Source organism: Talpa occidentalis, unplaced genomic scaffold (assembly GCF_014898055.3).
Source record: "Talpa occidentalis isolate TD23 unplaced genomic scaffold, MPIMG_talOcc4v2.1 talOcc4.17, whole genome shotgun sequence".
Lineage (NCBI taxonomy): Eukaryota > Metazoa > Chordata > Mammalia > Eulipotyphla > Talpidae > Talpa > Talpa occidentalis.
The window spans coordinates 50,152,120-50,174,069 of record NW_023601754.1 but is presented as its reverse complement, the minus strand read 5'-3'; the positions used below and the strand labels follow the sequence as shown (position 1 = coordinate 50,174,069).

Below are 21,950 nucleotides of genomic sequence, written 5' to 3'. Positions count from 1 at the left end.
CCGCGCACGTCACTTCCGGCGCGCGGCCCGCCGCAGGCGCCCCCGCCCACTTCCGGCCGCGCGCCGGGAGGAGCCCCCCGCCCCCGGGCAGACAGCGACAGAGCCACGCCGTAAAGTAAAATACAACAAAATGTTTAATGAGCAAATTCGTCTTAGCAAATATGAAACTGCCACAGAGGGGACAGCGCGCGGGCGGGCGGGCGGGCGGGGCCAACTAGGGGCCGGGGCGGGGCCGGCCGGGGCGGCGCGGCGGGCCGGGCGGGGCGGGGCACCGGGCGGACAACGAAATCGGAGTTTGGCCATAAAATATAAACACGCTATGTTTCTACGGGGGCGGGGCCGGGGGGCGCGGGTCGCCCCGCCTGTGCGGCCCCGGCCCGGGTCTGCGGCGCGTGTCGGGCCTGTGCGCGCTCCCGCCCCGCCCCGCCCCGCCGCCATTCCAGTTGCTGCCGCGGCCACTCGGCTGTCACTCCTCTGCCCTTCGGTCTTCAGAGGGGAAAAGAGGGGGGTGGGGGGGAGAAGCCCCCGGCCAGCCCGGCCCACCCTCCCCCTCCGCCTCTACCAGAAGTCCCTGCGGTGGTAGGAGTCGGGGTCACAGTACTTTGTGACGACCACTCTGTTGGCGAACTTGCGGCCCGTCAGGCCCTGCATGGCTTTCTGGCAGTCGAACACCGAGGTGAACTCCACGAAGATCTGCGGGGACAGGAGGCGCTCAGCTGGCTCCCGCGCGACGGCCAGCACCATCCCAGGCAGAAGGGGGCCCCCAGCATCCCCCAGAGCCAAGGCCCGCTGGCCGGGCCACGCCCCAGGGGCATGTCTGCTGTGGCTCCCTGGCACCCGCCCTGCCCCCCCAGGGCCATGTTCTTCCCAGACAGCGAAGGGTCAGAAATCGGGGCTCAAACAGGTTGGCTGAAAAAATACAAAACCTAAACCTTGGTCTACTCAAGCCAGCTTAAAGGGATGGGCCCTGGGACGCAGCGGCCCCAGCCCAAGCCGGCACCCTGGGAGGGTCCGGGGACATCTGTACCAGCCTGCGTGGCTCGGCTCCCGGCATTCAGGCGGGAGGCTGCCCAGGAGGGGAACTGCCGAGATATTTCAAGGGGCGGTGCTCAGCCGGGACCAGCGCACACCAGGACCCTGCTGGGGCCTGGACCCCAGGGGGCCGAAGCCCAGCAGGCAGCATCCTTAGGGGAAGAGCCCAAAGTGCAGGGGCTGATGGGCAGAAAACGTCTCGAGGGTCCCATGTGCGCCGTGACCACCTGTGGCCCAGCCCAGGGGGCCCTGACTGCCACACGTGCCGTCACCCCAGCTGTGGAGCCACACTGCTCTGGGGCCACACCGCCTCCTCTACACCTGCACATCTGGAAGAATGTTCTCAGCGAGGCAGGGCACCGCCTCCTCCACCGGGCCCAACAGCTCACCCCGCCCCTGATGCCTGTGGGCCCTGCGGACCCCCTCCCTCTGCTGGGGTGTCCCAGGACGGCACCACCAGCACGCCACACGCAGCCCAGTCACCCCCCTTGCTTCCCACTGCGTTTCCCACTTGCTCCCTCCTACCTGAGCGCCCTCCCACTTCTCTCTACCCAGTGACCCCCAAGCCACTGCCAATTCTCACAGCACCGCCTCCAGGGAGCACCTGAAGCTGGCACCTGTGGCCTCCTTTCTTCCCACCACCGGCAGGGCCCAGCTGGGCGGGATTAAGAAGCCCCCACCCACCGCAGGGTGCAAGCTCCATGCACCAGGTGTGCGACCACAGTGGGGCCTTGCACAGCCTCCCGGCTTGCTCCGAAGGCCTCCCAACACTCTCTTTCCAGCACCGATGCGGGACCCCCAGCACCAGCCCCGCTGGCCCTGCCCCCCCCTCCCCTGGTCACACGGCGCCCCGGCCGACCCGAGACAGAGCCCGCGTGCTGCTGCCCGGCCACCGCCTGCCTGTGCTGACACCCCTCACCCCGACCCCACCAGCCCTTCCCTGCCCCGTGTAGCATTGGCCCGAGTCTCTCCGCGCTGGCCCCAGGGCAGAAGGGCACGGGCCCCTGACAGCATCAGAGGCCTCTCGGAAACCTGCCAGCGGGGCCTCTGAGAAGTGGTGGGGGACAGGCTCAGCTGAGTGCCTGGCCCCCACCTTGGTGCTTCCCTCCCCAGTCCTGAACAGCCAAACTGTTGTCCACGCCACGTGACCAAGGGCGCAGCTGGGCAGCCAGGTCCAGCTGCCTCCACACATCCGCTCCTCAGCAGGGCGGCAAGCCCCCCCGCCCCATGCACACCCCCCCACCGCCGCCAGCCCGGGCCCAACAAGGTTGGAGGAGCAGCCTCACCTTCCCGCAGCCGGGCACCTCCACGCCGTCCACGGGCCGCGGGATCTCAATGGACTTGACCAGCCCGTACTTGCTGCACTCGTCGCGCACGTCCTCCACGATCTCCTCATACTCCTCGTCATCCAGCAGCTCCTCGGGCAGCACCATGTTCATGAGGCACAGCACCTCGGTGGGGTGCCCGCCCATCTGCACCTGGGAGCTCATCAGGCCCGGCACTTGCAGGGTCACCGGCGTCTGGTTGATGGTGCTCTGCGGGGCACAGGGCGGGGTCACCAGGGCCGGCAGGGACCCCAGGCCAGCACGGCCCGGCCCCGCCCTTGCCGGCCCCCACCCCCGCTAGCCAATGGAAGATGACGTGCCGGGAGGCTCACCAGCGTGGCGTTCTTGGCCCCCACGCTGGCCCTCTGGACGAGCAGCTTCTTGTCCCCCAGCTGCATCCCATTCAGCCCTGCGATGGCCTGCGTTGGAGCACCGGGGCACGGGGAGAGGCGGTCAGGGGCAGGAGCCCAGTGCCTGGCGGGGCAGCGGCTGGGGAAGAGGGAGCAGCCGAGGGGCGAGAGTGCGAAGAGCCACAGAGGAGAAGGGGCCAGCCCCAGGGCCCGATGCAGGCGCCACCCCTGCTGCCCCCCTTCCCAGAGGGAGCCCCGGGCACAGGGCGGGGGCTCACCTGGTCCGTGACGTTGATGTCCACGTACTCACAGAAGGCGTAGCCCTTGGAGAGCCCCGTGGCGCTGTCCTTGACCAGGTTGAAGGCCTTGAGAGGCCCGAAGGAGGTCAGCAGCTCTTTGACCTGCAGCCAGCAAAGGCTCCCTCAGAGGAGAGGGGGGCGGGGCGGGGCGGGGCAGGGCGGGCGGGAGCGGGGCTGACCTGGTCGTCATTCAGGTAGTTGGGCAGGCCCCCGATGAAGAGCTTGTGGGCCGAGTCAGGGACCACAGTGGACACAACTCCTGAGGGAGACACAGACGAACGTCAATCCCCAGCGCTCTAGGAGCCTGCAGGGAGGGGCGCTGGGGGACAACGGCCCCCCATCCACACGCCCAGCAGCCCACACCCCGGCCTGGGCCCAGAGAGCGAACTCACGACCCAAAGAGGCCGCCTGCCCATCTCCTGCCTCGGGCGAGGTCGTGACGCGCCCAGCCCCCCCATGCCTGGCCTCAGCCCAGGGTGGGGACGGCACAAACAATGCAGACCCAAGGGACCTCTTGCTCACTTCAGAGGTGTCTGCAGGCAGCACCCGGCAGGGGCTGGCGGACTCCTGGCCAGCCGAGCCCACCACATGGCCCTCCCACCCCTGCACCCACCCCGGGCTTCGCCCGCCCTCACACCGCCCCTGTAGACCAACAAGACAGAAGAGCTGAGCAGACCAGCATGGGGTCCGAGGCCAGGGTCAGGGCTGACGGCCTCCTGGGCACAAGCGTGGCTATCGACCCCCGCAGACTTAAAGGGTGGTCGCAAGCCAGGCCCTCACCCCAACACTCTGCGGCAGCCCAGCAAAAAAGAGGCAGTGCTGGCTGCGCCAGCCCTCAAAGACTCTCCACAGCACAGAGTGCTGAGGGGAACTGCGTCACGTGGAAAAAGCCGGGCTGGAGTTTCCCGGACTTGAAATCCTGGGGGAAGCAGAGAGGCCCGGGCCCCGTGTCCAGGGGCGCCATGGGCACCCATAGCTGTGCTCCCAGGCCCCAGAGTGTCTCGCGTGGGGCAGCCCGGTTCCTGGAAACCAACCTCAAGGCCCAGCCCCACCTGCTGGAGCTCTGGGCAGGCTGAGAGACCTGGGTGGGACCAGCTCTGGAAGAGGTAGAGCCTGAGGGTGCCTGTGGGAGACCTGCGGGCCCTGGCCCAGAGGAGAGAACCGCCCGCCCAAGGCCACGCCCAGAGAGCTGTAGCCTTAGAGGCCAAACCAAGCCCCAGACCCCTCATCTCTTATGGGGGGCACCGGCCCCCAACACCAGGAAATAAGGCGGGAGTCCACACTCCTATTTTCCCCATGCCCCCAAGTTGCCCTGAACCCCAACATCACTCTCCTGGTGCCGAGATATCACCTCCCTACGGGAAGACATGACCTGCCAGGGCACAGCTGCGACCCCAGCACCCTGCCCTCCGGCAAGGTCCGCCCTCACGCAGATAAGGGCCGCAGGTGGAGAGGAGCCTCCTGGGCTGAGGGAAGTAGACTGCCTACAAATGGCACGCAGCCCACCTCCCAGAGAGCTGACCCCTGCATGCCTGGCCTCCTCCACACAGGCCAGGTCCAGGCTCTGCCCCGCAGGTGGAGGGCGCTCTCCAGGGTCCTGAACCCTCACTGCAGCCAAGGCCGCGTGCCAATTGAGACCAAGAGGATGCCCCCCTCCAACCTTTCGCATAAGGACAGCAACTCCCCAACGAGGAAGGAAACAGAAAACCCAACGCCAGTTTTACTACCAAGAAGCCTCGACCAAAATCCCTCAACCTGCAGGTGCAGACCCGTGCCCCTGGTGACCGGCAGAGTACACGCCGGAATCACCAGGCAGGCAAACCCCAAAAAGCCTGCCCACAACAGGCTCTCTGCTTTTCACTCCCAGCTGGGACTGTGGAACTGGCCTGTGAGCAGAGAGAGCAGCCACGGGCGATGCTCTCAGAGGGGCCAGGCCCGTGCTCCAGCCTGGGATCATCATGGGACACTGCCTGGAGCTCGCCCGCCCGCCCGCCCTCATGCTGCAGGGCACGGCCTGACCATGGGCCTGCCAGTCACTGGCGTGCCAGGAATCCGAGGGATGTCCTGAGGCCTGACCCGGAGGACCCGCGGGCCCACAGAGACCAACACCGCCGACCAGCTGCTGGACGGGGCTGGAGGCATCCGCGGAGGCCACGCCACAGCATCAGGAAATCAGGGCTGTGGGGCTCGCCCTCCCGGCGCCTCCTGCTCGAGCCCAGACGAGGAGACCAAGTGCTGAGCCCAACTGAGCGTGACCCAGCAGAGTCCCCCACGCACCCCAGGGCCAGGGCAGAAGCGAGAGAGCACAGCGCAGGTACAACCCCTGCCCTCGCCTCCCTGCTGCTCCCGGCTGGGCCACGTGAGCCGGTGCTCTGCCCGGCGCGTGGCTCGGCCCAGCAGCTCCGCTCACCAGGCACGTAGACGGAGGGGTTCTCCGACATGCCGGGCAGCGGCTGGTAGTCATGGGGCCTGCGGATCTTGAGCGACTGGCCCTGGAAGATGATGCCGTCGAAGGCCATAGCCTGGGTCGTCTCGTCCACCGAGCGGAACTGGAGAGAGAGAAGAGACAGCGGGTGTCCCTCCGCACACGGCCCAGGGCTCAGACCGAGTGAACAGCAGCGCTGGAGGTGGCGCGTGGGAGGGGTCGGGGCTGCGGGTTCCCAGCAGGGAGCGACGTGCGGAGGGAGGGGCCGCGGCGCTCTGCCGAGACCCACGCAAGATGCCAGGGCCTCAGCGCCGCCTCAGGGGAGCAGGGAACCCCCATCGCGCGGGGCTGCTCGGAAGCCCGCCCCCGGCTCACCTCCAAGAAGGCAAAGTTCTTGTCCTGGTTAATCTGCACGGCCAAGACAGGGTTGCCGGGAGCCTGGGTCAGCCCCCCCAGGCGCATCTGGGCGTTGAAGAAGTCCATCATGGCCTCCTGCAGAGGGAAGAGGAGATGGGGGGGGAGGGAGAGAGGAGGGAAGGGTGAGAGAGGGAGACACAGAGGGGGGCGAGGGGAGGGGGGGCAGGGAGGAGGGGAGAGCAGCGGAAGGCAGGTGGGGCACAGAAGCCCGCAGAAGGGAGAGAGGCGGGAGAAGAGCAGAGGAAGGAGACGGCGGGGCAGGAAGCGGGAGCCGCAGGCCCCAGGGCAGAGGCCCGCGCGCGGGCCAGCGGACGGGGCGGGAGGAGCGGGGGCAGAGAGACGACAGGGAGGAGACAGCACGCAGGCGAGAGGCGCCCGCGGGGAGAGCAGAAGAGGGGCAGCGAGGGGGGGCGGCGAGAGGGGGAGAGGGGGCGGGGCGGGGGGAGAAAAGAGTGATGTGGCGGGATCTGGCCCTGGAGTCGGGGGCTGGTATCAAATGCAGCAAAGTGCAGGTGGAGAAAGTCAGAATGGACCTTACTTGCCTTCGCCGACGGTAGCAAACTTTTTGTTGCTACGAGGGATCTCAGCCCCACAATATTTCACTTTAAAGAGAAATGGAAACAACTCTTTGATCTCGGGATTCTCGGGGGTGCCGGGGAGGGGAGAGGGGCGGGGAGGAGCGGCGGGGAGGGGGGAGGTCAGGGCCATCAAAAATAAAAGAGCAGCGACCAGGGGAGGGAGGTGGAGAGGCGGGACAGGCGGCAGAGGAGGAGAGTGTGTCGGAGACGCGAGGGCGGCGTCTGTGTGTGCGTGTGCGTGTGCGCGTGTGTCGAGTCTCCCTCTCTGTCTCCGTGCGGACACGCTCGTGGACGCGTAGGTACGTTACGTGTGCTTGAGCCTGGGTGGCTGGAGGAGGCTGGGGGAGGCGGGAGAGGGAAGAGGAGGGAGGGAGGGCCGCCCCAGCCCGGCCCCTGGCTGGCTCAACTCCATCGTCCGTCTGGGAGGGGGCCGGGGGTCCGGCAGGAGCAGAGTCTGACCCGTGCAGGTTGGGAGGTAGGGGGGAGGACCAGGGGGCACAGGGGAGCGGGAGGGCAGGGGCGGGCAGTACCTCGGTGATGCCGAAGGGGATGTTGCCCACGTAGAGACGCCGGGCCTGTCTGGTCATCTGGCTGCCGACCACGGGCACCGGCGTCGGCGTCACCGCCAGGCCGTCGGGGGTCATGGTGGGGAGGAGGGCGGTGGCTGGAATCTGGCCGGCAGCTTCGGGAAGGCAGGTGCAGTCAGACCCCGGGCCGGGCCGGGCACCCCGCCCACCCCCGCCCAGCGGGGCCGCACCTACCCTGCATGGCCTTGTACTGCATGGGGGTGATGTGCTCGAAGCCGGGCGGCGGCACATCCCAGTACTTCCGCACCTTCTTCTTCTTCTCGTGGCGCGGGGAGCGGCTGGGGAGGGATGGGGTGGGGCAGGGCAAGCTCAGTGGGACCAAAGGGGGGCCTTGACGCCCCCCAGGGTCCCCTCCGGGTCACTCAGCTTTGGTCAGGACCACCCAGGGGCCGGGGCTGGTTTCAGGCCAGGGTCTCTCCCCAGGGCTGGGGCCAGGAGCGGGGCGGGGGCTGGCTCGGCAGGGATGAGGGCCCCTAGGCCGCGGCGGGCAGAGCGGAGGGGCGGCGGGATAATCTCACATCAGTCCACCGTGCTCCTCTTTAGCGCCTCTGGTCAAAGGTTTGCTGGGGGTGGGAGAAAAACCATGGAGGGGGGGCCGGGGTCCACCATCTCCCCACACGCCTCACCCCCAGGGCTCTGAGCCCCAGGGCAGAGGCAGGGCTATGGCGGGCGTGATAAGCAGGCATTCTCGGCCCTGCCACCCCCACAGACACCCGCAGGTCCCAAGAGCAGAGCAGGACGGACAAACAGGCGAGAGGCGGCGGCAGGACCCCACCCGCCCCCCGCCCCCGAGAGCAGAGCGAGCAGCGAGGGGAGCACGTCAGAGCAGAACCCTGCACCCAGAGCCAGGCGAGCCGCTGCCCAGGGCCCGCCCACCCCGGCCCCCACCCGTACCTCCGGCGCCGCCGGTCACGCGAGGCGCTGCGCTGGTCCCGGTTGCGGCGGTCGCGGCTGCGGCTGCGGCGCTTGCGGTCCCGGCTGCGGGAGCGGCTATGACTTCGCTTCCGGTGCCGGTTCTCCTTGTCCCGCTCTGGCCGTGGGGAGAGAGGTGAGCTGAGGAAGGGGCGGCCCAGCCCACCCTGCACGGCGCTGCCCGGCCCCAGGGAGGCCCCCATGGGCAGGGGCTGGTGGAGGGGCAGACAGCAGGCGTCCGGGGCGCACCGGGCAGACGGGCGCCGGTTACCTGAGGGAGCAGGGCCGGGAGGCGCCCCGGGGCGTGAGATACCTGAGGACGCTCCGGAGGAGCTGGGAGCCAGAGAAGGCAGGGGAGGCTGGCTCCTGGTCCCCTCGAGGGCTGAGGGGCCAGACCCCAGGCTGTCCCCGGAGGGGCAGGGCTAGAGGCTGGGGAATCAAGAGACCCGATGATGTTTTCCCGAAGGGACTTGTCGTCCCCCAGTCCCACCATCGGCCCAGGGCTGGGGGGGACCGCCACCCAGGGAGGCCCCCTCAACTGGCACCCCCCCTGCAGGATGCCCGCCCACCTCGGGAAGCAGGGAGGGGCAGGCCCACCTGCTGGCCCCAAAACACCGTCCTCCCGGGAAGGCCAGCACACGGGCGCTGGACCTAGACTCCCGGCCCCCTCGCTCTGGAACAGCACGGTCTTGCCAACAAAGCCCCCAAAGCTCCACCCCCAACAGCCCCTTAGCTCCTGCAGCAGATGACGGCTGGCCCCAGCATGGCGCGCCCCAAGCAGACCCTGGCCCTGCAGAGGACCAGCACCAGCTACCCGGGGCCTGGAGAGACCTCGGCTCTGGAGTGTGAGCGGCGGCTCCCAGGGCACCTCGGGTGCAGGGTGCCAGGCGGCGGAGCGGCACTCCAGACAGGCGCATGGGCACCGCGCTCAGGTCACACGGCCAGGGGCCAGCGCCGGAGAGAGAAACCAAGGGGCGCGGGCAGCGTAGGGGCCAAAGAGAAGCCTGGGTGCCGGCTCGTGCAGTTGCACGCCCACCACGCCCCCCACCACGCCCCGGAGGCCACCCGCATCTCTGACAGCAGAACCGCCCAACATCTGAGGCTGCAGCCCGGACACAGGAGGCGACGCCGGGGGCAGCCAGCAGCTGGCCCAGCAGGCCGCAAACCCCGGTGCGGTCCTGCCGCTGCACAGCTGGCGGGACCCGCCGGGACAGCGCGGGAGCCCACCGGGGCGGGACGCCGCCAAGGGCGCTGAGTCCCCGGGGCCCAGACACAGGAGGCAGGCTGGAGCCTGGAGCCTGGCGCCGCGGCCCCCACAGGGTGGTCGGGCCGGAACGGAAGCGTGGGCTGCCTCAGCGGCCACAGCGCCGCCAGCCGGGGGCACTGGCCGGGTCCGCGGGCCGGGCCGCCCAGACCAGGGAACCGCGGCAGGACCCCGCGCCGCCTCCCCTGGGGACGCCCTCAGCTCCCCCCCGCTGTGCGGCGCAGGGCCCAGCGCCAGCTTCGGCCGTGCTCCCCGACAGCACGCGCCGCGCAGAGCCCGGGAACCCCGGCTTCTCTTCACAGGGGGCTCGGGTGGGGCCCCCGGAGCCGGAGGACTCGGCCGAAGACGGGGGCGCGCGCAAACCACACACCGACCCCGGGAGCGGGCTCCTCCGCCCCGGGCAGGCGGCGGCCCTGCTCGGGCTGCCACGGCGCCCCTGGGAGACGGGCGCAAAGCGCTCGGCGGGACCCGGGGTCCCGCGAGGGCTGGGGCCGCACGGCGGCGGCGACGCCCCGGCTCTCAGCGCGGCCGCAGGCACGACGAGCGCGGCCGCAGAGGCGCGCAGGGGCTCGGCTGCGAGGCCGGCCAAGGCGCCTCCGGCCCCCTCGGGGCCCTCCCGACGCGCCCCACGCGGACAGAGAAACGGGGGGACGCGTGCGCGCCCGCGACGCCCGGCAGCGCCAGCAGGACCCCAGGGCGGCCCCGGCACCCGAGGCCCGGCGCCCGCCCCCGACTCCGAGCCGAGGCCGAGCGCGGGGGAGACCGGGGCCCGAGGGCGGGCGCGGCGGGGCGGCGGGGGCGGCGGGGGGCCCGGCCCGCGCCCACGTGAAGGCGCCCGCCGGCGCCATTTTGGAACAAAGGGGGCGTGGGGAGCGGGCAGCGGGCCGGCCGGAAGCGGAAGCGCGGGCAGGGGGAAGGGGGGCTGCGGGGACCGACTCGCCGCCTCTCCGGCCGCAACGAGGCCCAGCGAGGCGAGCCCGGAGCGACGGCCGGCCGGCGGGTCGCGGCCACCCCGCGGGGCCACGTGGGGCGCGCGCCCGGGGCGCGGCGCGCATGCGCCCGCCGCCCCCTCCCGGGCGCGCGCGGCGGCGGTCACGTGGGCGAGCGCGCGCCGCGGCGGGGTGGGGGGGCGCCGCGCGGGCCTGAGGGAAGCGAGGGGAACATGGCGCGCGAGCCGAGAGCCGCCCCGCCCGCCGCCCCGCGCCCCCGGCGCCCTCACCTTGCTTATTCTCGTTGAGCTGCCGCTCGAACTCGTCGAAGTCCGACATGTTGAGGCGGCCGCGCAGGGCCCGCTGCAGCGCTCGGCTCGCCTGGCGCCCGCCCGCTCCGGCCGCTTCGGCGACTTCCGCCGCCCGCCTCGGCTACTTCCGGCCGCCGCCGCTCGCCCGGCCCCGGCCCGCCCCCGGCGCGCCCCGCCCAGTCGCCCCGCCCCGGCCGGCCCGCAGCGTCGGCGGGGCCTGCGCGCAGCGCGGCGGCGGCGGCGGCGGCGGCGGCGGCTTCCGAGGGCCCCCGAGTTGGGGCTTGCGCCGCGCCCGGCCCTCGCGGCTCTTCGGAGGCTGCGGCCTCCGCGCCCGGGCGTCCCCGCGGGCCCGCGCGCTGCTCCGCCGGCCGCCCGAGTCCGGCTTCCGCCGACGATTCAAACCGTCCAGTCCGCGGCCTCCGCGGCGGCCCGCCCGCAGCCGCCGCCCCGCACGCCAACCGCCCCGGTTCGCGCTCCGCGCAGGCTCCCGGCGCTCGCCGCGGCCCCGCCGCACCAGCTCGGCCGCACCCGCGGCCCTTCCCGAGACCCGCTGGCGCCGCGCCGCTCCTGCGGGCTTCGGCTCTTTCCGCCGCCGCCTCGGGAGGCCTCGCTCGCGGGGACAGCTTCGGCTCTTTCCGCCGGCGCCTCGGCCCCTTCCGGCTCAGGGGCCCGAGGAGGGAGGGAGGACGGAGGAGGCGGGCCGGGGGCAGGGGTGCGGGGCGGGGCGCCGGGCCTCGGCGCCGGGCTCTCCGGGCGGGGAGAGCGGACAGAGAAGGGCCGGGCTCGCGGAGGGCCCGACAAGGCTGCGCGAGACAAAAGCTGCCGGCGGGGTGAAGGGTGCGCGCGGCCGCTGCGGAGGTTGGCTGCGCGGCTTTGTGCGCCTGCGCAGGGCGGAAGCCGAGGGGGCCGAGCTGCGCTTCTGCGCCTGCGTGGAGCTGGGTCCCGGCGAAGCTTCGCCCGGCTCCGGGCGGGGGGCGGCCTCCAACGCGCGTGCGCAGACTTCCCCGGCCCTCGGCTGGCGCCCTATTCCCGGCGGTTGAGCCGCACCGCCCCTCGCCCGGTTGCCGTAGCAACCGCGTCAGCGCGCCCGCGCCCCCCCCCGCCGCGCGGGTACCGCCGGCGACGTCGAGGCCACTTCCGCGAGCCAGACGGGCGGCGTTACCGCCTCCTGCCGGGCGGGCGGCCCTGCCTTTCGGGGCCGCCTGCGCGGGGATGGGGGAACCCCGCGGGCCGGGCCCCACGAGCCCCCGCCCCGGCGGGTAATGACACCCCGTCCTCCCTCGAGCCCGCCCGAGCCACCCCCCTCCCCGTGGTAACGCCCCCCCCAGGAAGAGTCCGGGGCCAAGTTTATTCCAAATTCACCGTCTCTTTAATTAAACTCTGAATAGTTCTCCGCGCGCGGCGCGCTCACCGCTTGAAGCGGTAGGTGATGGGCAGCAGCAGCTTGCTCTTCTTGAGCGCCTGCACCTTCTTGAGCGTCTCGTCGTCCAGCGCCAGGAAGCAGCGGCGCGAGTACTCCAGCAGGCGCTCCTTGGACGGGTCGAACTCGCCCACCTCCGCCAGCTTCTCGGGGGCCACGATGAGCAGCTCGGCGATGGGCGTGGTCAGCGCCACCGTGTTGCGGTCCACGCGGTGGTGCTCGAAGGCCCGCGACATGCTCTTGAGCTTCTGGAAGGTGCCCAGGATCTTCTTGTAGCGGCAGAGGACGCCGTCCGCGTCCTTCACTGCAGGCCGGCGGGCGACACGGGCGAGGGGTGGAGGCAGCCGAACGGGCACAGGAGACAGGGGTGACATAAACTCGAGGCCAGACGCGGGCCGCCGCGGGAGAAGGGAATGGAAACGGCAGGACAGCCGGGACAGGGTTGGGAGAGGTGCATGGGGGGCGCGGGGGGAGAGAGGGGCAGGGGATAAATTGGGTTAAAGGCAAGGGTCCCCAAACCCCAGGGACTCCCCCATAAACAGGAGGAAGCAGGCTCTGCAAGGCCGAGGGGCCCCTGCCACATTGGGATCACAAGACCCAAGAGGCACCAACATGCAGCTGGGGCAGACTGGGCCCAGTGCTAGCAGCAGGGACCCCCAGGCTGGGACAGGCCTGCTCAGGTCACCTGCCAGCACCCAACCCTCCGCCCTGTGCTCACCCCGCTGCCTCTCCCGGGCCTTGGGCTTCCCAAAACGCCGCCTGCCAGCGCCCCCCTTCTGCCTCTGCCTCTTCCTCTCGCTGTTGCTGCCTTCCTCAGATGCTCCGCTGAGCGAGGACGCTGCAGACTCCGGGTCTGAGGCCTCGGCCCCAGGGCCACCCCGGCTGTCCCCCTCGACCCGGCGGGGCCCAAGCTTCACCCGGCAGTGGTCCTCTGGGAGGGGACAGGGAGACACATATGAGCTGCAGGAATAGGGGTGGGGGCGTAAGAGTTCCATCTGCAAGGGGCAGGGGGTGAACCACAGGTCCCAAGGAGCCCCAGGGATGGCCTAGAGGGAAAGCAGGGATGCTGGGGGGTGCTGCCCTCTCCCTAGGGCCTGGATGCTGGGGGGAGCGGGATTGGGGGGGTATCTCCCTAGGGCCTGGTTGAGAGCTCAGCTGGTGCCTAAGGCTGGTGGCCAGGGGTCAGGCAGGCTGAGGGCACAAGTCAGGCTATGGGCTGGGGAAGGCAGGCCCTGACTTCAGGTCACGAGGGTCCCCCAGAAGGCTGGTTGGAAGAGGTCTGGCTTTGGGGTTCCTGCCAAGCAAGTCCAGAGGACCCTGAGCTCAGCCAGAACAGAATTGGGCCCATCAGCCGGCAAGGCCGTGGCAGGTGCCAGGGACCCGGACTGCAGGTGATCAAAGCAGAGGAGTCACCCAAGACATAGATACTGAAAAACAAGGGGGGTTCATCTGAATGAGAGAGGGGTGCGGGAGCTGGAGGGAACAGGGAGGACGCAAGAGGAGTGTTCTCCAGACTGGGGCCAGAGACTGGCCCCCGGGTGGGGGCAGCACCGGTGGGAGCCCAGCAGCAGGGGAGCTGAGCCGGGGGCAGGTGCGGGGCCTGGGGCTCACCCGCATCCAAGCGCGCGGAGGAGATGAACTTGTCCAGCTGGCAGCGCAGGAAGTCCCGCTCCTCCTCCAGGTCCTCAATGCGCTTCTGCAGCCAGGAGTTGCGCTCCAGCGCCATGTGCAGCTGCGCCCTCACGCCGGTCATCAGGGCCACGGCCGGCGGCGCGGGCTCTGCGGGCTCTGGGGGGGGCGGGCCTGGTCACACCCAGGCACCCCCGGGCCCCCAACTCGCGGCCCTCCGCGCCCCGCCCCCGCTCACCCTCGAAGGTCCCCCGAGAGGGGCTCAGGCTGTAGAAGACCTGGGGGTCCAGGCGGGGCTCCTCGTCGAAGGGGATGGGGAGCTCCAGGCCCTCGTCGTCCTTCTTCACTGGAGAGGAGAGGCGGGTCACCCCGGGCTGGGGCCCGCGGGCCAGGCCCCCGCACCGCCCGGGAGGAACGGGCAGCAGCCCAGCCTCCTCACTTGTCCTCCTGCGGCCGGCTCGGTCGTTCATGGCGCGGCTTCAGGGGACCCGGGCAGCTGGGCGCCTCAGGGGCACTGGACGGAGACAGCCACAGATGGGGGGCCATCCCGGGGCAGGTGGGCCCGCTCCTCGCGCGCGCGGGAGGAGGCGCCGCCGGCGAGGGCGCCGCCCCGGGCTCCCCGAGGCGAGGGGCACGGGCGGGCTCCCCGGGGCCGGAGCGGCAGACCCTCGCGGCGCCGCCCGGGGCCACGGGCGAGGGGGGCCGCTCGGCCCGGCGCCCCCGCCCCCGGCGCCCCGCCCGCGGGGGTGACCACGACCCTCCCCCGTGGGCGGCTGGGCGCGTGCGCAGTGCGGGGGCGGGTCACGCGCGAGGATGCGCCCCCGCCCTTTGTCCCGCGGGGGGAGGGGCCGGGGCCGGGGCCGGCGGGGGCCGCGCGCGGCCGCGGGGGCGGCGGTCTCCCCCGGCCCGCAGGCGCCCGCGGCCGGAGGCCCGGGGCCCGCGCTCACCCACCCGCGTGCGGAATCCGGCCCGCGGACCGACGGCGGCGGCGCCCATGCCCGGCGCCGGGGAGCGTCTGCAAAGTATCGCGGGGGGCGGAGGGAAGCGCCCACCGAGCGCGCGCGGGCGCCGCGGCCGGGGCGGCGAGTCTCGGGGCCGAGCCGCGGGGCGGGCCAGGACGCCGGCATCGCCCGGTCCGGCGCGCGGCCACCGGGAGCCCGCGGTCCCCGGCGAGGCCGGCCGATTGCGGCGGCGGCCAGGGCTGCACTTGCGCGATGGCCCCTGGCAGCGCTCCCCGCGCCCGCCCCAAGCCCGGGCAGGGAGCATCACGAAATTCCCGGTTCCTGGAGAGCGGCGGCCGCGGGGCTCCCCCGGTGGGCAGCGCCGCACCCAGCGGTCGCGGACAAGCGGGGCGCGGGGAGCACCCCCTTAAGCCGTTCGCTGCAAACGAAGCCCGCAACCCGCCCCTCCACCGCCCCCCGCCCCGCACCCTTGCCGGCTGGACCCGCTGGGCCCCCGGTGCCGACAGCAGGTGCCCGGCCGTGGGCGGAGCGCCCCGCAAAGGGTCGGGGCAGCCCCCCAGAGCCCCGGTTGGTGGTGAGAGCCGACTGCTCAGGCAGACCCTGGCCTCAGGCCACTCACCTGCGGCGGCGTGGGGAGGATGCGTGGACACGCGGGGCGCGGCCATGCCGGGTCAGGCCGCGGCCTTCTCGCAGGTTGCACGCGTCGGGGGCGGCGCCTCCCCCGGCTGCGGAGCGGAGCTGGCCCGCTTGCTCCTCCAGCCCAGAGGCCGCGAAGAAAGGCGGTCCGGCTCTGGCTTGCCGAGGACGCCTCCACGGCCTTCGCAGGAACTGGAGCGGGCTGTGGGCGCCCGCCTCACCCCTGCGGCGGCCCTCCTCCCGCTCCGCTGCCCGCAGCACCCCCTCCCCGCCAGGGCAGCTGCGGCCAGCCTGGGGCTAGGAACGGCTGTTCTCACCGGGAGGAGAGAACCGTGGCCAGCGTGGCTCCCACAGTGGCCTCCCCTGTATTTTGCAAATCTGAACACCTTGTGTTCCTCGGAATAGTGGTTAAAAAATATATTTAACAACACCGTGTCGATGTCCTGAGTCCGGGCAAGCTGGGCCTCACCAGGGCCACCTCCCAGCACCCCAGCCGGACAGGCCAGGGCCAGCTGTCAGCCCTGGCTGAGGCTCCCCGCCAGCAGCAGAGGCCGGCCGATGCCCCAGAACAGAGCGCCCGTGCTCAACGTGGAAACGTGTTTATTGGGTGTCGGGTCTCCAGCCCTGGCTGGGGTCAGGGGCAGGTCCAGGAGCTCCCCCATGATCAGCAAGGCGGCCTTCCTGCTGGCCCCCAGCCACGCTGGACGCTGGGGATTTGCACCCACAGCGCTGCCCCCATCCAGGGCTGGAGGGAGGGGTCGGCCTTTGGGAGGCAGGTGAGTGGACCCCGGTCTGTGAGAGGGAGGTCTGTTCCAAGTGCCCACCAAACAGGAGGCCAGCAGAGGGCGCGTGGGCACCTCCTGCGGGCAGGGCGCACCCCCAGGAGCTGGGTCTGTGTCCAGGACGAGCCCAGATGTGGAGGGCCCAGCCCCCAACCCCGTGGCTCGGGAGCCGTGGCGGCTCACGGGTGCTTCCACCGCGTGTGCTTCTGCAGCGTGCTCTGCTCCATGAACCGGCGCGGGCAATGAGGGCACTGGTAAGGGCGCTCCCCCGAGTGGACCCGGCTGTGCTGGGCCAGCTCGCCCGCCTCGCGGAATCGCCGGGGGCAGAGCGGGCAGCCGTGGGGCCGCCCCCCGCCCGCCCTGTGGATGGAGTGGTGGCGCGCCAGGTGGCTGGCCCGCTTGAAGGCCTTGCCGCAGGTGTCGCACTGGAAGGGCTTCACCTCCGAGTGCGTGATGCTGTGCCGCTGCAGGTAGGACATGTACTCGAAGACGCGCGAGCACTGCGGGCAGCTGTAGCACTTTCTCTGCGCGCCGGGCCGGGCGGCCGCGGGCTCCCGCCGGGCCTCCTGCCCCGCCCGCACGGTGTACGGGACGCCCTGCGTGTCAATGAGCAGGTAGTGGCGGGGCCGCGGCGGGGACGCGGCCCGGGGCGGCTCCGTGGAGCAGGAGGGGCCGGGCTCTGGGGAGCGAGCCGTCCGAGGGGGCGGAGCCTCCATGGCCGCAATCGAGGGCAGCACCAGGGGCCGGGGGCAGGGGGGCCGAAGCACCAGCATCCGGAGGGGTGGCCGAGGCCTGGGGGTGGGAGAGAGGATGGGGTTACAGGGAAGGGGGTCGCCCCGCGGGCCTCCCTCCCCCGCCGCGGGCCTGCCGCGCCCCGTCCTCGTGCACTGCAGGGCTCCCCCCGGCGCCAAGACGCGCACCGCCCGGGCCTGACGCTGCCCGGTCCTCGTCCTCCTGCAGCGCGGGGCGCGCACGGGGCCGCCGTGCCCCGGGGCTGTCAGCTGCGCGCGGGCCCCTCGGCCCCAGCCGTGGCCGCCCGGCCACCCGCAGGCCCTTCCTCCCGCTCCACAGAGGCCCGGCCTCCCCGCGGGGGACCCCACGCCGCGGGGGACCCCACGCCGAGCCGGCCCCGCAGGGCGCCCTGGACAGCGCCGGCCCCGCCCGCCCCGGAGCCCCCGCCTGCCCGCGCCGCCCCGCCCCTGCCCGCCTCCCGGCCCCGTACCCGGTGCGGCGGCCTCTCGGGTCCGGGCGCCTCGGGAGCGGCCCGCGCCACCCTCGGCGCGGCAGGGGGCGGCGGGGCGGGGCGCGCGGGCCCGGGAGCTGGCGGCGCCGGGCGAGGGGAGAGCGGAGCGGGGGACACCGGGGAGGGTCCAGGGGCGGGAGGCGGGGGCGGGGCGCCCGGGCCCGCGGGAAAGGGCTCCGGCCAGAAACGCGCGCCGAGAGGAAGGTTCCCGGGAGCGGCGGCCGCCCGCGCCCCCCCGCGCCCGCCCCGCGCCCCCGCGCCCGCCCCGCGCCCGCACAGACCAGACGGCAGCCCGGCGTGGAGATCGGAATGTTTATTGAGCGCAGGGCGCGGGCGGCGGCGGGCGCGGGCGAGCCCCGGCTGCCTCCGCCGCGGGGACGGGCGCCGGGGCGCGGCGCGCGGGCGGGAGGGGGTGCGTCCCCCGGGGCGCGCCGGGCCGGGCCGGGCCGGGCCGGGCCGGGCCGGGCGGGCGGGCTCAGTGCAGGCGCACGTGCTGCGCCAGCTCCGCGGCGTCCTGGAAGCGGCGCGGGCAGAGCGGGCAGGTGTGCGGCGGGCGGGCGCGGTGCGTGGCGCGGTGCCGCGACAGGTGGCTGGAGCGCTTGAAGGCCTTGCCGCAGGCGCCGCACGTGAAGGGCTTGAGGTCCGAGTGCGACACGCGGTGGCTCTGCAGCCGCAGGGGGCTGGCGAAGACGCGGGCGCACTCCGGGCAGCTGTAGCCCTTGCGCGGGCCGGGCTCTCCGGGGGGCGCCTCGCGCTGGGGCGCGCCCCGGGGCTCCTCCTCCAGCTGCACCGTGTACGTGTAGGGAACCCCGTTGGCGTCGATAAGCAGGTGGCGGCCCAGCCGCGGGGGTCGGGGCCCCGCCGCCGAGGAAGGCGTGGACGAAGGCCCTTCCGTCTTGGGGAAAGGGGGCGCCTTGGGGGGCGGTGGGTCCATGGCCTCCGGGGAGGAGGACCGCGGGTGGGGCGGCCGCGGCGGCAGCAGCAGCATCGGGAGCGGCGGCTGGGAGCGCGGGGGAGACAGGTCAGAAGCCGCCCTCCCCGGGACCGCTCCCTGCCGCCCAGCGCCCTGCACCCCGCTGTCGCCCCCACAAAAAGAAAGTCGCTCGCGCTCGTCCATCCGGACGCGGCAGCCCGGCTCGGAGCCCCCGGCCCACCTGCCGCCCCCGGCCTCCCCCAGCCTGTCAGCGAGGGGCGTCCCCGAGCCCCAAATCTGGGCTCCTCCTGCCGTCCTCACCGCCTTTTCTCTCACACCCGCTCCCCGCCCGGGGTTTCCCCCGCGGCGCTTCCTCCTCTCCCGGCGCCGGCTGGGGACCCCCGCGCCCCCGGACCCCGGTCCCGGCCCTGCTGGGCCCCGCGGCCGGCCGCGGCCGCTGCCAAGTCCGCTCTGGCCGCCTCCGCGGAGCCCCACTAACCCAGTTCCCCACTTCCACCCGCGCGCGCTCGGCGCCTCGGGGCCCGCGCGCCCCAGCCCCGCCCCCGCAGCCCGGCCCGCGTCCGCGCCTCCGCCCCGCGCCCCGGGCTCCCCGCGCCCGGGCCCGCTCCGCTCCCGGGCCCGCCGCCGCCCCCGGCCCCCCGGGCCCGCCGCCGCGCGCCGCGGCGCCCTCCCCCGCCGGGGCCCGGCCCCTCCCTCCCGCCGGCGCCCGTACCCGGTGCGGCGGCCTGCGGGGTCCGGAGCAGCGGGCCGAGGTCCCGGCGGCCCGGGCTTCCCTCGCGAGCGCCGGCGGCGGGAGACTTCCGGGGACTCCGGGCCGGCGGCGCCGGGGACGCGGGCGCGGGGGGCGCGGGCGCGGGGGGCGGCGGCGTCCTCGGGAAAGGAGCCGGACGGAAACGCGCGCCCCCTAGCAAGGTTCCGCCGCCCCCGCGCGCCGCCCGCGCCGCCGCCCCCGGCCGCCCGCCTGCGCCCCGCCGGGCGAGGGGAGGGCACGGAGGGGGCCGGGCCGGGCCGCGCGGGGAGGCGGCGCGGTGCGCTCTTCCCGCCGCTGGGGAAACTGAGGCCCGGGAAGGCCGGGCCCGCGGGGGTGCGGGCGAGGCGCGCGTCCCCTGGGCAGAGGCACGGGGCGCCGGCCCGGGGGGGGGCGGGGCGCGGGGCCGAGCGGGGGAGTCCGCGCCCGCGTGCACAGGTGGGGGTCCTGCGCCTCGAACGAGCAGCCCGGTTTGTGCAGGGAGCGGCCGCCCTGTGGGTGCCGCGCTCCGGGACAGCGGGAGGCCCCCGCCGGCCCCCAGGGGGGAGAGGGAGGTGGGTGGTCGTGGCCACCAGCCCCAGGGCCTGGGCGGGGAGGGGTGTCCAGACCCGCTTCCGGGCCGGCGGGGATGCCCACAGGCCGCCCTCCCCTGACACGGTGTGTCCTGAAACGTGGCCAGTGATGAAGACCAGAATGTTAGAGTGTATTTAATTTCTGTTTAAGATTTAGACACACGTGGCTGGTGGCTACCTGCCCTGGGGCCCAGCCGGGACTCACCGGCACCAGGTTGCCAACTCAAGGCTGACCTGTCCACCTAGAAGCACTCCCAGCTAGAGCTGGCTGGAGCGGGAAGTGGTTTGCTTTTTAAAAAAAATATGTTACTAGGCAGTATTTTAAGTTAAAAAGTGCGTCCACAATTTCGGATTCCTGGATGCACGTGGGAGAAAAATCTCTGGGGGAGGGGGGCCTCCCTGCTAGTGCAGGGGTTGAGTCTCAGCGCTACCACGCTGTCGCCAGCCACTGCGGCCTGAGTTCAATCCCTAGCAAGGGAGCCGACCCACATGGCGCGGCAGACCCCTCCTGTCTCCCCTCTGCTCCCCTCAGCACTGGATTTTAGTAGATCTGCCTATTCTGCTCCCCACTGTGCCTCTGGGAAATCCTCTCACCCCCCTACTTCTGGCCTACACCCCAGTTCTTGTATGTGTAAATAAAAATAAATCTTTTTTAAAAATAAAACTACCAGGCCCCCTCGGTGGCGCAGCAGGTTGAGTGCCGCGCTGTGAAGCTGTCAGCAGCCTCTGCAACAAGGGTTCAATTCCCCGCCAGCCAGGGAGAAACCCACATGGCACAGCAGACCTCTCCTGTCTCCCCACTGCTCCTCTCAGCAGTGTCTTCCGTCCATTTGCCTGTTCTGCTCCCCGCTCTATCTCTGGTGAATTCTCTCACCCACGCCCTTGACTGTACCCCAGTTCGTGCATATATAAATCTTTTTTTTTAGATGATTTATTTATAGAAGCACTGGGTACAGTCAGAAGCGCGGGAGGGTGAGAGAATTCACCAAAGCCAGAGTGGGGAGCAGAGCAGGCAGACTGACGAAGTACACAGCTGAGGGGAGCAGCAGGTGGCAGGAGAGGTCTGCGCGCCATGTGGGTCCCTCACCTGGCAGCCGGGGATTGAACTGACGCTGCAGAGGCTGTGGGCAGCTTCGCAGTCCAGCACTCAACCGTTGCACCACCGGGGAGGCCCCAATAAATAAATCTTAAAAAAAAAAAAAACTACCAAGTATAGTAATGGCTTCAACACAGTGTGCAACGCAGGGATTAATGTTTTCCACGTTGCAACCCTCTCTGCACCACTGAAATCCTCCAGGGCATTAAAATGAGACAATGGAGCATGAAGAGATTTTAGGGTTCTCCATAGAACTGCTGGTAGAGCTCTCCATTGCCTTCACCCTCCCCTAGTTCAAGCCTCATTCTGTTTCTTCTAGATTTTTTTAGCTCCAGCCTCTTCCAAGTCTTGCTCTGTAGCCAGCCAACACAGGAGATGCATCTGTCTAAAACTCAGATATAATCTGACCAGTTGCAAAATCTTCCATGGTTCCCTCGACTGAAAAAAAAAAAATCCACTCCTTGACCCACTTCAGGATTGTGGTGCCCAGGCCTGGGCAAACACAGCCGCTCAGAGCCCCTGAGCCCTCCCACTTTGGGGCAGTGCTACGTCTTGGATTGCTCCTGCTGCCAGAGGGAAGCTTTTCTGTAGAGCCTGGACTTTTTTTTTCAGGATTGACTTTTGAAACGGAGCTTAAGCGATTAAATTGCTCTCAGACCTTATAGCATAAAGGAAAAAAAAAAAGGGACTCTGGTGGCGCAAGGTGTTAGCACTGCAGCTATGAAGCAATCTGCAGCCTCTGCAGCATGAGTTCGATCCCTGGCCGGCCAGGGAGCTACCCACATGGTGAGGCAGACCTCTCCTGTCTCACCCGCTGCTCTCCTCAGCAGTGTATTTCAGTCAGTCTGCCTGTTCTGCTCCCCACTCTGTCTCTGGTAGATCCTCTCACCCCCCCCATCTCTGGCCTGTACCCCAGCTCTCATATGCATAAATAAATAAATCTTAAAAAAAAAAAACTTTTAGGGCCTCCCGTGGTGGCGCAGGCGGTTGAGTGCAGCGCTGTGGAGCTGTCCGCAGCCTCTGCAGCACCAGTTCAATCCCGGCCGGCCAGTGAGAATCCCACGTGGCGCAGCAGACCTCTCCTGTCTCCCTGCTGCTCCCCTTAGCAGTGTATTTCAGTCAGTCTGACTGTTCTGCTCCCTGCTCTGTCTCTGGTGAATCCGCTCACCCTCCTTCGCATCTGGCCTGTATCCCCGTTCTTGTATGCATGAATAAATAAATCTTAAAAAAATAGTTATAAAAAAAGAAAAAAACACTTTTATTTTAAGGTTTGCATTCACGGACACAGCAGAAGTCTAAATAGAATGATACCATGTGAGCAATCTGGGAAGCTGCTACCTTGAGCCCCAGGTCAGGGGAGCTGGCTGGCTGAATTCAGGCTGTAGTGAGGACATGGTCCTTCAATGTGGAGGATCCAAATGTTAGTGGGAAGATGTCCTAAAGCTAATCCCATACAGGCTTTGTGGACCCCACCCCCACTCCAGACCAAAGCCATCAGG

At 70.7% G+C, this 21,950-nt stretch overlaps 4 protein-coding genes across 6 annotated transcripts; all 4 read right to left on the bottom strand.

Annotated features, from left to right (window-relative positions):
• Nucleotides 1-415: 415 nt before the first annotated feature.
• On the bottom strand, nucleotides 416-10,530 carry U2AF2 (U2 small nuclear RNA auxiliary factor 2). Of its 2 annotated transcripts, none has more exons than XM_037517224.2 (12): nucleotides 10,409-10,530; nucleotides 7,908-8,043; nucleotides 7,532-7,576; nucleotides 7,188-7,291; nucleotides 6,957-7,108; nucleotides 5,807-5,923; nucleotides 5,417-5,555; nucleotides 3,186-3,265; nucleotides 2,986-3,108; nucleotides 2,678-2,776; nucleotides 2,319-2,567; nucleotides 416-693 (listed from the first exon to the last, which is right to left on the bottom strand). In XM_037517224.2, exons 1-12 carry the CDS (start codon nucleotides 10,455-10,457, stop codon nucleotides 559-561), a joined length of 1,428 nt encoding a protein of 475 aa, XP_037373121.1. In that variant the 5' UTR covers nucleotides 10,458-10,530; the 3' UTR covers nucleotides 416-558. The 2 variants fall into 2 exon arrangements, with proteins under 2 accessions (XP_037373121.1, XP_037373122.1); XM_037517225.2 differs by having other exon boundaries at nucleotides 2,690-2,776.
• Nucleotides 10,531-11,780: 1,250 nt separating this feature from the next.
• CCDC106 (coiled-coil domain containing 106) lies at nucleotides 11,781-14,041 on the bottom strand. Of its 2 annotated transcripts, none has more exons than XM_037518233.2 (5): nucleotides 13,918-14,041; nucleotides 13,757-13,824; nucleotides 13,461-13,637; nucleotides 12,568-12,780; nucleotides 11,781-12,153 (listed from the first exon to the last, which is right to left on the bottom strand). In XM_037518233.2, exons 1-5 carry the CDS (start codon nucleotides 14,022-14,024, stop codon nucleotides 11,837-11,839), a joined length of 882 nt encoding a protein of 293 aa, XP_037374130.1. In that variant the 5' UTR covers nucleotides 14,025-14,041; the 3' UTR covers nucleotides 11,781-11,836. The 2 variants fall into 2 exon arrangements, with proteins under 2 accessions (XP_037374130.1, XP_037374131.1); XM_037518234.2 differs by having other exon boundaries at nucleotides 13,717-13,824; nucleotides 13,918-13,980.
• A 1,267-nt stretch (nucleotides 14,042-15,308) lies between these two features.
• On the bottom strand, nucleotides 15,309-16,631 carry ZNF581 (zinc finger protein 581). Its single transcript, XM_037518231.2, has one exon. It carries the CDS (start codon nucleotides 16,629-16,631, stop codon nucleotides 16,038-16,040), a length of 594 nt encoding a protein of 197 aa, XP_037374128.1. The 3' UTR covers nucleotides 15,309-16,037.
• A 911-nt stretch (nucleotides 16,632-17,542) lies between these two features.
• On the bottom strand, nucleotides 17,543-18,914 carry ZNF580 (zinc finger protein 580). The gene is made up of 2 exons (XM_037518230.2): nucleotides 18,748-18,914; nucleotides 17,543-18,101 (listed from the first exon to the last, which is right to left on the bottom strand). Exon 2 carries the CDS (start codon nucleotides 18,087-18,089, stop codon nucleotides 17,577-17,579), a length of 513 nt encoding a protein of 170 aa, XP_037374127.1. The 5' UTR covers nucleotides 18,090-18,101; nucleotides 18,748-18,914; the 3' UTR covers nucleotides 17,543-17,576.
• Nucleotides 18,915-21,950: the final 3,036 nt, after the last annotated feature.